The sequence below is a fragment of the Oreochromis aureus genome, linkage group 23 (assembly GCF_013358895.1).
Source record: "Oreochromis aureus strain Israel breed Guangdong linkage group 23, ZZ_aureus, whole genome shotgun sequence".
NCBI classification, from domain to species: Eukaryota; Metazoa; Chordata; class Actinopteri; order Cichliformes; family Cichlidae; genus Oreochromis; species Oreochromis aureus.
In genome coordinates, this window is record NC_052963.1 from 37,213,007 (window position 1) to 37,231,363 (window position 18,357).

The 18,357-nt window shown below is 41.2% G+C and overlaps 1 protein-coding gene across 1 annotated transcript in view; it reads right to left on the reverse strand.

Annotated features, from left to right (window-relative positions):
* Nucleotides 1-5,567: 5,567 nt before the first annotated feature.
* prdm5 (PR domain containing 5) overlaps nucleotides 5,568-18,357 on the reverse strand; it is a 49,960-nt gene continuing 37,170 nt past the window's right edge. The window contains exons 15-16 of the mRNA XM_031753615.2: nucleotides 11,856-11,960; nucleotides 5,568-7,127 (exon numbers count right to left, since the gene is read on the reverse strand). Of these exons, the coding sequence (XP_031609475.1) occupies nucleotides 6,963-7,127; nucleotides 11,856-11,960 (270 nt within the window). The 3' untranslated portion in view covers nucleotides 5,568-6,962. The remainder of the gene's footprint in view (nucleotides 7,128-11,855; nucleotides 11,961-18,357) is intronic.

Sequence of the window (18,357 nt, forward strand, 5' to 3'; positions counted from 1 at the left end):
TGCACATTTTTTTTTTTGTTCTGTTTTGGGGGGTTTTGTTTGTTTTTTGAGCGCACATATATTGTATGATTGGGCCATGTTTGTGAGGGTGAGACAGACACGGTCACGGTCAACAAGACAAGATCAACAGATTCATTACGTTTGTTTGATCAATAACTTCCTGTGGAAGATAGATGTCTTTTGGCTTAAGCAGCTGTTCACTCTGACAATAGTCATTCCCCTCACATGATATTCCTGTGTGGTGAGGGAATTGTCATTCAGTGCATGTTTGTGCGTCATTCAGTGCATGTGTGTGTGGTCTGGGTGGGTAATTCACAGGACCCAGACAGAAACCCCCAATTCCACCTCACACTTTTCAGAAGGGTCACCCACACTAGAAGCCCTCGCTCCATAAAGCAGGAACACAGTGCACGTTTGCCTGTGTATGCATGTGTGTGCGCGCACGTGTGATTGTGCAATGGACTGAAACTTAAATCAGCACATGAAAGGTGTGTATCTCAGTGTTGCTTCTCCTGCTGCTCTGACAGGAAACAGACCCTGGCTGCGGTGTATGGTTTCTCCAATCTCCCACACAGGACTCGGTTTCAAACATGGTGCAAAATTTAAAACAGAAATGCAGCATGAGTGGGAACAATAAGGCCAATGTTATGTCACTAGTTAAATTTAATGCCACAGATTACTCACTTCTGTTCCAAGTATTTCAACTTTGCATTATGAAAAAAAAAACTGAGATAGTTTGCATATATCAGAGCGTCAAAAGTTTTTAAGAGTTGTTTAATTGTTTATTTTCCCGGTGTTTTGTATCTATTCAAACTAAATCCTCTTTACAGTCTATACACCAGGTTATTCACCTCAGCAGGAGATTGGTATTATTTGTGTGCGTAACGCAGGTCTCCCTAAACACCAAGGATCATGAGGGCTGAGACAGCACAGGGGAGGATGAGCAGCAATCAGAACAAAGAGAAAGAGAGGAATTATGGCATATCTCTCAACACATTTGCACAAATGTTTTGGCTAGACTAGTTGAGTCTTCTCTGTCATCACTAATCAGCTAACAATAAATCCCTGAGCAGCTCTTGGTAGTGAAGTAAAGATCTAGAGAGATGACTCTGTCTGCAAGAGAAGGGTGCTTTATACACAGCATTTTCAAATATTCACTGAATAATGAAAAGAATGGGTTGAATTTGGTTTTCTGGCAGTCCATCATAGAGTTTTTCTCCTCTGCGGTTCACAGTGAACCATAGAATAGGTCAACATCTTATTGGATTTTCTGTTTTGTTGAACATTTTCTGCCAAGTTGAATTTCTACTTCGACAGCCGAGCTAGCGCGCAGAATTTGTGCCGGAGAGTTTTCTGAGCTTTTGCGTTTACTCTGTTGCTACAGTGCAATGCATGGCCACGTAATGGACACAAGACGCTGCTCAGCATGTCTGAAGTGAAGACAGCGCTGTAGTTCCTAATGAGGCCGAGGAGTGATCGCTCACAGCAACAATGTGCTGACAGAACTGACCAACGCTGAAGCTCCAGAGGTGGACCAGCACGCTGACTGATCTCTTTAACTCTCAAGCCTTTCAAAATGAGCCTCTATGCTCGGCAATATACTGCAGGGCTTTTTAACGCGTTTTTCTTCACAATGAGGAAAAGTCAGCAAATTCCAATAAACATTCTTGTTTACTGGAATCATCAGCTTGGTTTAGGCTGAGCCATTCTTACAGGGTTTTCCTTCCCAAAGAGGACAAAAAAAATGTGAAAATGAGTTAACTCTCTATCATTCTTATGGAGCATTTCCTGGACAGCTTTTTGCTTCAGTATTCGGTTAAGTTCTCGTCTTTCTCACGACTCTGTGTCCAAGGCACCATTGTGCTCCAGAGCTTTAAATGTGGTTACATTTCCTGAAGGCTGTTAAAACATAAACAACCAGGGCATGACGATTCCCATACTTCTGGTTTTTGAATAAGGTTTTCATGCATGGGAAACACAATCAGATGCAAAATGACAGAACAATAGATCAATATTCAAGCCAGTATGGAGTGATGTGTTTTGCCACTTTGGTGCAGTAGAAATAGGCTGTAAAACAAAACTGACCTATTAACACATTTACTAACAGTCTATTTCTAGTTGGGAAGAAAGGACTCTGTTTGAGGATGCCGATGTTCACGATTTGTACAGAGAAGACACATAGTGTTAGAGAGGAGTGAAGGAGGCCATCTATATCCACTGAGAATGACCATCGTTGAACTGAGGTGGTGGCTTATGACACCAGCCAACTTCAGTGCAGTCCTGAGATCCCTTCCCAGGTGTCTCAATCTCCTTTCACACCTTGCTTCAATTGACCTCAATAGCTCACCTGATGGCGGGCTGAGCAATGTCTCAGAGGTTTCATCTGTCGGCCCCAGTGATGGTAATGACCCATGCCTTTTTTTCACACCTTGGGTCATGTGAAGATTCGCTTGATCAATAGTGTGTTAGTGACAGTCAGGACTGCCTGTTATGGGACAGCCCCCATTAGGGGTTAATTACCTGCGTCTCTCCACCAGTTGTTCTAGAACTGAAGAATCTTCTTGGATGAGAAGTGATTGTCTTCAAAAACCTAAGGAAGTCCAGATGTCTTCTTTTCAAGCTCTCAAGATTGTTTTGTATTCTAGCATGTGACAGACTGCTGCATCCTAGATGCATGAAGGAGCATTTCGGCAGGTCCTTCCTCCCTGCAGCTGTCAGACTGTACAATCAAAACTGCTCCCAACAAACATAGATGTTTACATCAGCGCTGTAATTTGCACTAATCAACCAAAAAACTACTACTGTTAAAACTTGCACATTATTTAACTCAGTTCATTAAAAAAAATCCAGTACTTTAATCTTAATAACTGTACAGTACTCTGTTTTTGTAACTATTGTGCATGATTTAAATATTTTTCTGTAAAAATTGTGTGTGTTTCTGTTCTGTATCCTGTTCTGTTTGTATATGTGCTTTTCTTCTGCTGCTGTTACAACTAAATTTGTAATTTGTGGCACAATTAAAGGATTATTCTATTCTATTCTATGTTGTTAGTCTGTTCCTTGGCATTAGATAAATGTGTCTCTGCTTTACACCCTGTAAGTTTATTAATGAAGCTTGCTAACCAAGCTTAACACTCCATCTTTTCGCTGATAAAAGGCAACTTCTGGCTTCAACCATGGTGGCAGCCAAAACACTGACATCAAAACTTTAAAAAGTTGAGTCCTTGATCTCACAGTATCTACTTCCATGTTTTTTACTGTCTTTTTACCTATCGAACATTTTAATGTTTGCAGTTGGCTAGTTGTCCATTCAAGACATTTAGTTGATTGAAAAAAGTAATTTCATGATGAAAGCTTTACCAGCCCTCATGACATTACACGCCCTCTTCTCACTGTTGTACTTGTACTTTCTGTTAAGGGGAAGGGTTTTTTTTAAGTCACCTTTATGACAATGTTTGGTGGGTAGTCTTGTTAGCTGGTTTATAAAACCAAGCAATAGTTTTAGTGTTACAAAGTAAACAATTCACAGGAAAAAAAGAAGGAAGAACTCATGTTTAAGTGTTGGGTTATTTTGAGTATGGTGGGGGTGGAGGGTATGCTGTTTAATGATGGTCCCCTTCCTAATTTCCTCCTAATGAAATAATCCCCATCTACCTGTAGTGATACGCCACTTTTTTTGCCTGGAGTGGTGTCTGAAGATTAAATTAGAACCATCTTGTAAATCACCGAGCGAGACAGAATATTATGAGAATGGTGAGTGTGGGTTGGTTTTTTTTTTCCTCAGGCAGGCAGGTTTTCATCTGAAGCTCTTGTGTCAAGCATTTGACCTCTTTGCTGGTTTATTAGTGTCAAGGATTTTTAGGTACTCAAGAGCCACAGTCTGCCTCCATGGAAATATGGCTTGAGGGCATGTCCATCACTACCGAAAGGATGACCCAGAATACCCAAACACACCCTGCCCAATCGTATTAAAATTCCTCTGCATGGCACACACATTCCACTTTATTCTAGTCTATAGACGGGAAGGGTACCTGTTGCTACGAAACACCAGCCAAACACAGGGGTCAGACAAGCGTGTCCGTGTCATTCCTAACATGACAGTGGTTTGCCATAAATCTGTACCGGCGCGGTAATAATACTCCTGCGCAGTGGGCGTGGCTGGTGTTTGGCTCTGTGATCGCTGGTTGGAGCCCAGTCTGGCCCACACTCACAAATGGGGAGGCAACACAGGAAACTGGGGCTTCCAGTAAAAACATGTAATTAGAAACACATTGACTGGGAGCTCTGGCATGATACACCCATCAGGAAGGGAGAGACACATGCAGGCAGGGATGCACGTGGGTTTTTTTTTTTTTTTAAGTGATTGAAGTGGAGGACAAGATCACTGGGTCACTGGGAAAGTCCCATGAGAAAATCCAGTGTTGTAAGACTAAAATGGAAAAGCAGAGACATGGACTGTGACATGTTGTTACAGACACAAGCTTAAGAGAGCAGAGCGATAATCAAAAGCAGGGACATCTCAACACCCAGTCTGACCTGTCAGCCACTTTAGTTTGATATGTGGCAGACAATAATATTCCACTGCTGCAAATCCCTACTATTACTACTGTTTACAAGATGCAATATAAATGCCACTGTATTTAAGATTGCGTCAGTATGGCCTGGAGGCCTCGCCACTAAAGAGCAGACGGTGCGTGGCACGAGCTTCGCTGACAGCGTAGGCCTCAGCGTGGCCGGGCGGCTCAGGCCATGCCCTGCATGCCCATGTGGTGAACCAAACTCCAGAGGGAAAGCCAGTTAACTCGGCCACATGTGATCTGAGAATCCTCACTAACCATGCTCCCCTTGAAGCATGTCAGGAGCTCAGAGACATCCTGCAAGTTTATATTTATGTGCAGTGGAGCTAAAATGTAATTCAACACAAATACCAGAAATTAGTTAATAGTTTTAAAACAACACACACAATCTAAAATGTGAAGTTTACTGCAGCATACTGCAACATTTGTATGATTTCAGGAAGCCAAAGGCACATGTGGCAAGATTTACCAAGTTTGAACAACACACACAGCTCTCCCACTTCAGTACGATTCTCACAGTCATATCCTGGGATACCAGATAGCCTCTTCACAGGGACAGATGTGAGAAAGAGTCCCTACATCCACAGAGAGAAACCATCAGAGGCACTCTTTAGTGTGTGGTTTTACAGATCAGGCAAGTGGTGACTGTGGCTTCAGAAAGGGAAAAAAAAGCCTTAATTAGCCTTCACTCCCAGCAGACTGCCAACCTAAGAATAGGGGATAGATTAACAACGAGAACTGAACACTTTTAATCAACTCTCAAAGCCTCTTTTTCCTTGTACCCACCCCCACCTTAATGTCAACAGTCTACAAACACATAATTACAAAGAGTAGAGGAAATGGATGTTTCATAGGTGATGAGGTTTTATACATTTTAAAATACAAAGGTGTGAAGTGACAATTCACAGTCTCAGAATAAACTGCTGGAAAATGGGCATTAATCAAATGGGGAGTAATTGAAGGAGCAAATGGAAGTAGATGGAAAAAACAGAAAAGAAGTGCACTTTTATTGAAATGCATGAAGTTCTGGTTTGAACAATGATTAAAAAAGGAACAATGTAAACACATATTTTAAGGAACAACACCCTTGGGACATTTATATGAAACCATACTCAACAAATCATTACCAGAATCAACAGAAACAGTACTTTGCATTTTCTATTTGCCCCAGATTTGGGAAACATTTGTCCAGAAATCTGTGGCACAGATATGCTAACAGGCTTTAAGCACCGCTGTTTGAGGTGTGGGAGAAGAAGGAACTGCTCAACCCATTCCTTAAGGTAAAGATGAAGGTCACACCCAACAAATCCATCCAAAAACAGATTTCAAGAAAGATGCAATAGCAATATGTTTACACTCTTCAGCTATCGTGTAAAAACTATTTAGGACCCATTTCAGATTTTCTAGGTATTTTCAGAACTCATAATCCATAGCATGCTTCTAAAAAAAGTACAGTACATCTGAACATGTTTGGACCTCAGACTGCATAAAAACAACTGACATGGACATCTTGACGCCAATCATTGTCCTGTTTTTAGGCCTGTAATTCACTATTATGGCTACTAGAGCCATTTTTGGAGCCAAAAATGACCATATTTGAGTGAAAGACTAGAGTGTTAAGTTGTTATCTAAATCCATAGATTATGGATATCGATAAATAAACTACTAGATTTTACTCACCAAAAGTGAAATACACTTCTCTGCCACAGACCAGGCTGTGAAATTTGTCAGATAAATGCATTAAAATACTCAAAACAGCACCAACACCACAAATATGGTCAGAATCTAGTTTAGTGGCTCCATTTAGCTAAACAATTTTAGCTGAGGCCTGCAGTTTTTGTCACTTCACTGGCTTTATTTTTCTGCCCTTGAGCTTCATGCTTTGTTTTGCCTCCTGAACAAAATGGTTTAGCCTCCAACAGGAAAATATGTAGAAAGTGTACGGTTAAAACTAAAGTGCACAGAAAGGTTTTTGGTCACAACTTGTCTTCATCATTTGGCAACTGGCCACAACTGTACAGTAAGGTATTCAGATAACAGTGGAATGGGTCATGTTGTGGCAGTATGTACAGTAACACTGTTTAGAGTTCAGAAAGCACGAAGCAGACACAGAGGCTCCGGAGGCAGATCAAACATATCTGGGATTCTGTTTGTTCAGATCTCCAAAAACAATATGGAAACAGTATGACCGAAAGAAAGTACAAATACACAGTCAATGTTTCAATTTTGAAATACTCGCCTTAATCTTTTCCATGTCCTACATGCATGTATCATTATTAGCAACATTTCTGCTATCTTTCTATCTGCATATCATCTTAGAGCACAAGACTGAAGTTTATCTGAAGAATAAGATCTCGTTTTTAGCCAGTGCTTCCTTAATTGGCTCTAACTCTCCGTTTCCCCGTGGACATTCTCCATATGGACTTTGAGGTAGTCGTTCCTGGTGAACTTCTTGTGGCACAGCTGGCACTCTGCCATCGGTCGGTTGGGGTTGTGCGTCAGCTTGTGCCTGCTGAGCATCTTCTTCAAGCTGAATGAAAGGTCGCAGACCTACAGAAAACAACAAATAGAGGATTATAGGAGTCATAATTACAGTATTTAAACACACTTTAGTTAAATCTGGCAATATCTGCTCACTGTAGAGCCTCAGTGCAACAAAAATGGGACACGCACTTGGCAAGAGAAACATCTCTTTTCTCCACACTGGTAGCAGGGGGAGGGGGGATGCACGCAACTTAACATCCATCTTAAATGAGGCATTTTACACTGTACAAATGACTTCAGGGCCCTCTATCAATCAGGATAATCCGCCAATGGCTGGCGTTCAGCTGCAGTTTAACATACAGCTTGGAGAATCGCAGCATGTGTCCTCCTCGCTCCATCTGCGAAGAACGTCAGCGCTATGAATTACATTCAGAAAATCTCACAGACAGCTTACATCTGTGGGTGAACGGCAAATATAGAAGCTATGAATGAAAACAGCAGAACCATCACATGATACCATTCCAATAGTTTATCAGGTGGACTTCCACATTTTCATTGATGCGCTATCATGTTGTCGTTTATGTATCTCCGGCAATCTATAAATCTGCTGCTGTGTCAGGAAAAATATTTTCAATTTTGCAAAGTGAAAGAGGGACAGCAGCTGATGAGAGCGAGAGAAAGAGAGGGGCCTCCACTTCTCATGGTATCCCAGATGTTGCTTGATGCTTCGACAACATTTTAATGCTGGTTTGACAGACGCTGCATTCAGAACCCCTCCAGCTCGTCTGGAAAATGTTCCTGGGACTGTGTGATCTCTTTGTCTGACTCAAAATACACCCCAAAATAAAATCCACATGTTATTTCTATTATTTCTAATAGTTTATATGTTGAATTATTTACACGAACATGTCTCTTCCAAAGCTGGGAAAAAGAATCCAGATGAACGCTTGATGTTGCCGAGAGACACGTTCCAGTGATGCTTCACCGGAGATGAATGGGATACTGATTGTGTGTCCTCAAACGACAACTGTAGATGATTCTCAGTGAATATGGGCGCATATGTTGTTTTAGAATTCAATGATGTTGTGGATAGAGGATTAGTGGCGTGTTAAAGCTCAAATGATAATTTAAGAATCCAGTCTGGTGCTTTAAGCTTTGTTTGAATAAGACATGCTTGGAATCGACAGTTACGAGCTTAAAGTACTCTGCGTGACTTCAGCGTCCACATCAAAAGTCAACAAAAACGGGATAACAGAAGTTGCATCAGTTTGAAATCTTCTGAGCTTTTGCCTTGAAGACTTTCAGCACAGGGTAAATCCATGTCAGTCGTATTATTATCATAGTTTTGGTTTTGTAGCAGTTTTAGTCAGTGTCTCTTTTTACTTAGATCACTCACCTTATTTCTTAGTGTTGAGCTTTTTCCTGTATTTCCTGTGATTGTGTTGTTTTATTTTCTTTGTACATTTTTGTGTATTAACTTCATGTCTTTGTCTTTTTCCCTCCTAGTTGCCATCTGTAGTTGTAGTTCACTTCTGTTTGCTCCACCTGCCGGTCCAACATTTGGAAGCATATTAGAGCGTTTATGTCGCTAGCATAAGTTTGCTCTATATTTGCTTCAACTTGAGCCCAGTGGTAGCATTTTTAGGGTCTACTGTAACAGTTCTCTAAGGCCATGTTTTTTGTTGAACTTTAGGCTAAACTAAATTTGCATAAGAAATAAACATTCATATTTCACCTGACTAGAATGATTTAAATATGCATTATCAACTCCACATGGCTAACTAGTGTAAGCAACATGAAAACATAACATGGTTTATCTTTATTATATAATGCAGGTTACTAATTCTTACTGTTTCTCATTTCATATCCCTGTAGCCAGTTCTGGCAGGTGGGGATCAGACAGACCTCTGCCCCTGACCACCACCAAATCCACCCAGCCCTTACAGCAGGTGGTGGGCCTGCAGGAGGGGAGTGTGTTTTGGACATATCGTACCATAAGAAGACTCCTGGGCAGACTCCAGACACACCCGAGAGATTATGTCTCTCAGCTGGCTTGGAAATGCCTCGGTGCTCTACCAGAAGAGCTGGAGGAGGTGGCAGGGGAGTAGGAGATCTAGGCATCTCTGCTTAGACTGCCCAGATAAGTTGCAGAAACTGCAGCTGTGATCTGAAGTTTACAGACACGCCAAGCCTTGAACTTCTTGATAGTACCAACACTTGGAACCATGGGATAGTCTCAAATTTAAGGAGAACTGTCTCTTGGAACTGCAGATTCCAAGATCAAGAGTTCAAATAACTGTATCTAAGTACAAGTTGTTCGAATGTGTCACCTCTTTTTCAAGGTCTGGAAGAAGACTGAAACTGTCACCCTCAGATGAGAGAGGATACTGGTTAGGATGTTCAGGAACAATACAGGAACCACCAAGGCTCATGTATTCTGGAAACTGCTGGAACAGCAGCAACAGTAAAATAAGTTTAAATCTCCATGGACTGAGCAAGTGCTGACCAGGACTGACAACTTCAAGCTCAACTGAAGTTTGCAGCTGCCCACATGGGCATGCCTTCTGGAGAAAATATGGTCAGACGACACAAAGATTGAGCTATTTGCCAACAATGATAAGAGGTATGCTTGGAGGAGTAAATGTGAAGCTTTCAAACATAAGACCACTGCACTAACTTTCATGCATGGTGGCGGTAGCATCATGCTCCCAAACTGTTTGGCAACCAGTGGTCCTGGGACATTGTGCAAAGTGGACGGAATAATGAAGAAGAGGAACTAGCTCAAAATTCTACGACTTCACCTCGACTAAACTTGGAAACAGCTGAGCGTTCCAACAGGACAACGATCCCAAACAGACATCAAAACTTTATAAATCAGGCTAACTTTAAGCCCCAATCTTAACCCAACTAAAAATTGGTGTGTTATGCTTAAAAGCAGAGTCTATGCCAGGACACAGCCAGTTTAAATGACTTAGTGGTCAAATATCCAGCCAAAATTCTGCATGAAGTTTGTTAATGGCTAACAAAACTGTCTTGCTAAGGGACATTTAACCAAATATTAATGGGGATGTATGTATATATTGCAGTCTGTATCTATACTTTTGACCCTGTGTGGAGTAATTAAAATCCCCAATAATTCAAATTTGTTTTTTAGTCATTAAAAATATATGCTGTGTAATCATTTCACCCTGGAGAAAGCACAGTTCAAAGAAGTCATTAAAAGCCCCAAATTAACATGACATTCAGGCTCATGATGAGTGTATGGAAACTTCAGACCACAACTGTGGATGGATGGATGAATGATTTGCTGACGCTAGCTAAAGCAGTGACGCAACCCCTTTGTTTCTCTGCCATGGCTGTCACATGATCCTACTGATATGTCTCTGTCATCTAATCCTCTTACTGTTTTGTGTATGTTTATATTTATGTACCAAGTTGCTGCACTTTTTTAATATATCACTGTCATATTGATGGCTCCATTGTGAAGGTAATGTGAAGGTAATGAAAGCAAAGAAAATAGGGAGTTAAGGGAGTTGTCACATGGGAAAATGGACCTGCTTGATGAGCCCTTGAAGGTTTGCGTCATGATTTCGTTTTTAGAAAAGAGTTACATTCCTAATTCTGAAAAAAGGCATTTTCAGCTCCTGTTTGTTATGTACTGACGAATAAACAAGAAACAGTAACTGCTTTTCATACTGAAATCCCTTGAAAACCTCATAATTATTAGGCAAGTTTTAAATAACATCTCTTTTTCTATGATTTCAAAGACACTTATGTATATTTATTCACGATAGACATGAGAGATAATGATGTTCTTGGAAAGTGTTAGTCACACTAAACCAAAAAAATATGTGTAGCATCTGTGTGTACAGATCGGACTGTTATGACTAGCAGAAGCGGCTTACATGAATGAGTGTCTCGGTGACCAGGTCAAATCAACAGAAAAAGCTACAACAAAATAACTTTCTTTTCAAAGTCTGTAAACTGTTGCTTGGGAATGAAAAAGCAATCGCAATGTTAATAATGTTTAAAGGTGTCCTGCAACCCAGACCCCGTATTGTTTAGCCAGCACCATAGTTCGGCGAGTTCAACTTCCAGGACAGTTGTGGCTTTATAAATGAAAAGCAGAAAACACAAAATTGGACAAAAACAAAAGCAGAGAGAAATTTTTTCCAAACACTAAAAACAAATTCTGTCGCGTGTTCTCTCCTCAATCTCTGAGAATAATTATTACTCCTGCAGCATTATAAGCAGAGAGTAATTTCTCCCTCTGATCCTCTAAATGTGTTTATGTGAATCAGCCCACTGGGCCCCTCTAAAGAAGAAAGATTGCTATCTGCCTCTAAGTGAGCCCCAACTCTTCCACACATCTGGCCCTATGCCAGCAAAACAAGAAAGAACAGACAGTGGTTGATGGTACGGAGGACCAAAACCGCCAAAATTTTTAAAAAGACCAATAAATTGTTTCAAATGTAATTAAATTAAGAATTAGATATGACATAAATTGATATTTCTGCTTTAACTTGTTTTTTGGGGAGAATAAATGTTGTAATATCTCCCCCATTTATTTTCTTTTTGAGTAAATTTCCTTTGTATTTATTTTTATTAATTTTCCGTTTCTGTTGTGATGCTCACATAAGGCAACCAATAGACACAAAGTTGAAATAAATGATGAATAATTAGTTGATTTATTTTTCTTTTAATTCTTTAGACGCATTTATAGCTATAATTAATTTATTGAGTCAATTTGTATATTTTAGGCAGTTGCAGTGTTCCACAGAGCTGCGCACTCACATCACATTGAAAAGGCTTCTCTCCTGTGTGGGTCCTCATGTGCTCGTCCAGTCCTCGTTTCTGGCTGAAGGCCTTGTTGCACTCACTGCATTTATACGGCTTCTCCTGCAGTGAAAAACACACAAAGGCGCAAATTTAAAGAGGGCACTTTGTCTGTCAGTGTACAGCAGAAAAATACATTAAACAATAATTCACCAGCTTTGGTCGCATATGGACAAAATCTGTAGGGAAAAGTGTAATGACAGACATATGTACAAACAGGCATGCACAGCACAGTGGAAAACACAATAAGATGTGGAAACGCATACATTCACCTTCACGCACTGATGTTTTCTCACTTCACACCACAGCGGTCTCCCTGTGCGTTTATGAAGATATGAAATGAAAGATTGTACAGTGCCTGCAGTAGAGAGGAAATGAGCACCATAGAGGCCATCAAAAACACATGGATTCCTCAAAAGAGAAAGGAAAACAAAGGAGAGAAAATCTCTTTGAACGCGTATCAGTGCACTGGCACTCTGGGGCTGTAGAATATCACTCCTGCGTCTCCACACCTCATCGGTTTACCGAAGAACATTTCCTCTACGCCTTTCGGAGGCCTGTCTCACTGTCAGTCAAAGCAGCTATCTCACAGTGGGTGTGTTCACAAAAATCTCCCAAGTATGCCTGTGTGTGTATGTACAGTCGAACGGTAGGCGTGTGCTCCCCACTTCGAGGGGAAACGGCGGTGACACCTAAAAGACTTGAAGAGAAATAAGACGCATGTAGATAGCGAGGAGCCGTTTCCCAGTGTCACTCTTTGGAAAGCTGTTTTTGACGAGTCTGGCTGATAGCAGCGACTCTACCCATTTAAAGCTTAGTTGTCATGGGAACAGGGTGAATGCAGGAAGTTAGGGTCCTGGGAAAGGCACTATCATGTGGGCGGGGCAAGGAGCGCCCAATGACACAGGACACAAAAGGAGGTAAAGATCAGGTCCACTGCATGAGCGGCTTTAAGTATGCAACAGTTTGTGTGAATGTGACTGAATAAAAGGGACGATAAAGCTGAGGGTGTGTGTGTGTGGGCGAGAGACCGCCGTCTCGAGGAAACAAACTCTGTCTTGATCAGTGTGATGCAAATTTCCACTTAAAACTGCAACCATAACAAGTTCACTTCTTTTTCCATCAGGGGAGGAGGGTTCTTCTATGAAAGACTGAAAAGTATGAGGGGTCAGTGTTCAAAGGTCCAGAAACACATGGATGGACTTAGGTGATGTGGTGTACCCAGAATGCATCACTACGACCCCGGTAACATCGAACATCTGTATCTGGTGGCCTTCACTGTTCAGCAGCTGTTCCCCCTTTGACATCTGACCTGGCCATTCTTCTGGATCTGACCACTCTCCAAAAAAGTGCACATCTATACATGTAAGGATGGAGTCCCGCTTAATTACTCCAACAGAGCACATCTTCTCGTATGACATTTTAAAAGCTGGCATTTGTAAAGCAGCATGCCAACGGCACGTTGTTGTACTCTATTAGGCTTCAGGCTCCAACCAGATATCAACAAACAGCCCATTGTAGGTTTGAATGGTTTTCAGACATGCTAGCAGCACGGCTCCAGGCTGTGTCAGTCTGCCAGTCTGTCTGCTTGGTTGTTTTTTTCCTCTCCTTTGATCGAGAACGGAGTATCTTAACAAATACTGGATGGAGTGCCGTGATCTTTTGTGCAAACATGCGCTGTCCTTTTTTTGTCTAGAACCACAACGAGATTGTATTATTGTGGTTCACAGTGAAATGCCAAAAACAAGAAATCTCACTCAGGCCTTCATGATATTATGGCTTTAATTAATATTAGCCGGTCCAAAATTCGCAAAAGTGCCAGTGTCAGCTTTGAGTTAATGCGCAAAAATTGAATTTATTAAGATGTTGCCCAGAAAACAAGGAGAAACTGAATGTATCAATCATTGTTGTTTTAGTTATAAAGGTGATGACATTATCAAAATGACAAGCATGTCGCGCAAATCACAAAAGTTTGTTTACCAGACATATCCCAACAGGTCTGTCATTAACACAACCTTAAAGCTATTAATTTAATGTTATTTTCTATCTACATGTTTTTTTCTTGTGTCTGATTTTATGTTAATTGTTCATAGACTGTATTCATACAACTTAAAACTTTTGTGACACTTTTTGAGGTAATCCGTGATTACAAATTACAGTCTTGGGCTAAAACATTTAAAAACTTCCTGTCTTGGAAAAAAAAAAACTTGAGAAGAACAACCCACCTTATTTAAAGAGGACCAATGATGCAGCTCTAGCTTTTTCTTTATCTCTACTAGAGTAGCTTTGCATGATTAATTATTAAAGTTATTCTTTATTTATCTTTTGAATGGAAGATGAATCCGAAAGATAAATAATTCAGAACCAGGACACGCTGGAGAAATTATATCTCTTAGCTGGCTTGAGAGTGCCTGAGTGCAGCTCCTGGATGAGCTGGAGGAGATGTCCAAGGAGAGAAAGGTTGAGACCTGCACTGTTAGTGGATGGATGAATGCGTGTATGAACGAATGACTAATTGAGCTTGATGCACCCACTCAGGTCATCCGCTATCTTAAACAAACAGTTTTAACTCAACTCAATTTAATTTTATACATTTTTAATTCTATCGATTTTTTTAATTTACCATATTTTTCAGACCATAAGGCGCACTGGATTATAAGGCGTACTGTCGATGAACGTGTCTGTTTTCATACTCCGGATTATAAGTAGGGATGGGTACCGGAGTCCGGTGCCATGATGGCACCGGTTCTGACATGAACGGTAGTAACCAGACCGAAAAGCAGCGCACATTTCGGTGCTCAGCCAATTCTAGCCAATCATTTTACGTTTCCAAGGATAGTAGGCGGGCCCAGGTACGTACGTTCTTTTAGAGCAGAGCTAAAGATTAAAAATGCCCAAGGCGAAGCGATCAAAAGTCTGGCTGTACTTCACAGCAAAAGATGCAAACTCAGCAGCCTGCAACAAGTGCTTTAAGCTGATACTGTGATACTGTCAAAGGAGGTAACACCTCAAATCTGATGAAACACCTGGCGACGCATAGCGTTTTTTTTTTAAAGCCGAGAAATGCGCCGTGTTTGATAGCTTGCTGCGAGACCTCACACCGTGCACATCTACTGCGGGTGTGTTGCCTGTTATCGGACCCGGAGTTAGCAACATCCCCCAAAAACCCGAAGAGGAGAGTCCCGGCCCCTAGCCCTGTCAGCGTAGCAGAAATGATGACAGATGATGATGGCAGCAGCAGCCGTTCTCCTCTGCGTGAGTAGCTTCATGTTGTTCGTGTGTAATTTACGTTGAGTAGGCTAAACACATCATTACATTAATGCATGTAAGGTGAACTAGCAAACACTGTCATAGTTACATGCGGCTGTCTTCTTGTTTGATGGCAGATGCTCCCTTCACCCTGGCCAAAAAGGCTAAAATGACCAAAGAAAAAGTGGAAAACAGTTAAACATGAGAGGTTTTTGGACAAAGTTTGTGTTTTTTCCATTGTTTAAGCACTGCTTCCAGCCAAGAGTGATACCATATATGCCCTATAGCTGAAGAAAAGGCTAACATTGTTATCTTTTTACAAAAAAACAGCTGAACATGAGAGGTTTTTGGACCAATTTTGTGTTCTCCATTGTTTAAGCACCGGCACCGTTTCAAAAGTACCGGTTTGGCACCGGTATCGGATAAAACCTAAACGATACCCATCCCTAATTATAAGGCACATTAAGCGAAACAAAACAGTCAGATAAGTCAAACTTTACTCAACTCATTCCTCTTGCTTCCTCCACTTCCGTACCATTGATTCATTAATGTTGAATTCTCTCGCAGCTGCTCTATTCCCATGTCGTTGCAATATATTAATGACTCACCTCGTATTATGGATGGATTATCTCAGTTGTTGTCCTGAGTGAAGTTTGGTCCGTTTACAGCATCCTGCCATGCGATTGCATTTGTCCCTAACCATCGGGAACCCTCATGTTAACTTTTATCGAGTGGAAAAAAGTTAGCATTCATCCTCCAGCTTCACTGTTTATGTTATGCTAGCATAGCTGTGTCGCAACGATCACATAGCATATATGCCAGCTAGCCCAACTTCAGTAACCCTACAAAAGTCACTGCTGTTTAGTTTTCTGTCTTCATTTATGTGGAATTGATAGCAGAGCTGTACGTTTTAATTTTTTCAGAAATCTCTCAGTCAGAACATGCTATATCATGTTTAGGTGGAAACTAGCGAGCTAACTTCCTGCTAACATCTAACTCCGCTAAATTTAATAAATTCTGTTTTCATGGATGCCTGGATGTTAAACTTAATTGTTACACCTAGAGATGGGTATCGTTTAGGTTTTATCCGATACCGGTGCCAAACCGGTACTTTTGAAATGGTGCCGGTGCTTAAACGGTGCTCAAACCGGTGCTTAAAGAATGGAGAACACAAAATTGGTCCAAAAACCTCTCATATTCAGCTGTTTTTTTTGTAAAAAGATAACAATGTTAGCCTTTTCTGCAGCTATAGGGCATATATGGTCTCACTCTTGGCTGGAAGCAGTGCTTAAACAATGGAAAAAACACAAACTTTGTCCAAAAACCTCTCATGTTTAGCTGTTTTTTTGTAAAAAGATAACAATGTTAGCCTTTTCTTCAGCTATAGGGCATATATGGTCTCACTCTTGGCTGGAAGCAGTGCTTAAACAATGGAAAAAACACAAACTTTGTCCAAAAACCTCTCATGTTTAACTGTTTTCCACTTTTTCTTTGGTCATTTTAGCCTTTTTGGCCAGGGTGAAGGGAGCATCTGCCATCAAACAAGAAGACAGCCGCATGTAACTACGACGGTGTTTGCTAGTTCACCTTGCATGCATTAATGTAATACTGTGGTTAGCGTACTCAACGTAAATTACACACGAACAACATGAAGCTACTCACGCAGAGAAGAACGGCTGCTGCTGCCATCATCATCCGTCATCATTTCTGCTACGCTGACAGGGCTAGGGGCCAGGACTCTCCTCTTCGGGTTCTTGGGGGATGTTGCTAACTCCGGGTCTGATAACAGGCACCACACCCACAGTAGATGTGCCCGGTGTGAGGTCTCGCAGCAAGCTATCAAACACGGCGCATTTCTCGGCTTTAGCAAAAACGCTATGCGTCGCCAGGTGTTTCATCAGATTTGAGGTGTTACCTCCTTTGACAGTATCACAGTATCAGCTTAAAGCACTTGTTGCAGGCTGATGAGTTTGCATCTTTTGCTGTGAAGTACAGCCAGACTTTTGGCCGCTTCGCCTTGGGCATTTTTAATCTGTAGCTCTGCTCTAAAAGAACGCAGTGTTGCCAACTCCTCAGTAAGGAAAATCGCTATTGGTTGTCCTAAAAGTCGCTAGAAGTCGCTAAATGACGTCATCACCTAATTTGCATAATTGGTCATGCTAATATAATTGTAACCTATGTTGTTGGAGAGAGAAATAACATCGTGGAAGAGACATAAAGTGAGTAAAAACGTCCTAAATGCATTTAGAGTTTATTTAGAACTACAAATTAAATTTCTTTTAGCAATTATTGTTTTTTTTAATGTCACAATTCCAACCCTGCTCCTTTACCCGGGCTTGGACCGGCAAAAGTGATCCGAAATAGGCACTCTGGTGGAGTTACTTTGTGTGTGTGTGTTTATAAGTAGTTTTAAACCTTGTGATCCACAAAACAGCATAAGAGTAAAAGAGTAAAAGAAGAACTGACTGTGTTACAGCACCCGCTGCTTGTTGAGAGTAAAAGCGATACGCTTTCACGTCTTTTTTTAGCGACTTTTTTAAGAAAAAAAGTCGCTAGGGGGTCTGAAAACTCGCTAAATATAGCGACAAAGTCGCTAAGTTGGCAACACTGAAAGAACGTACGTACCTGGCCCCGCCTACTATCCTCGTAAACGTAAAATGATTGGCTAGAATTGGCTCAGGGAAAAAAAAGCACCGAAATAAAGCACCGAAATGTGCGCTGCTTTTCGGTCTGGTTACTACCGTTTATGTCAGAACCGGTGCCATCATGGCACCGGACACCGGTACCCATCCCTAGTTACACCTCGTAAAGGAGCAACGCTGATCATTTTATTAAAGATGGAAGAATTTAGACAGTTTTTAACTCTCAGTGATGCCGCAGTGTTCGTTTGACTTTGGGACCTGAAGCGGAGTTTGGACCCGGATTTCTCCGCGAGGCTCCTGACTACAGTAGCCGTAATGCTCTGACAATCCATCAAGTGGTGTGTCTTCATAGCTTACCAAAGTCGTACTAAAACATTTTTTGACAGAATTTTAGGGTCGTGTACCACATAAAATTGGTTCAAGGTCATTAAGCACAAGCAGAATTCATACATAAGGCACACCGGATTATAAGGTGCACTGTCGATTTTTGAGAAAATTAAAAAAATTTAAGTGTGCCTTATAGTTCAGAAAATACGGTATATAACGCCTAATCACAACAACAGTTGCTG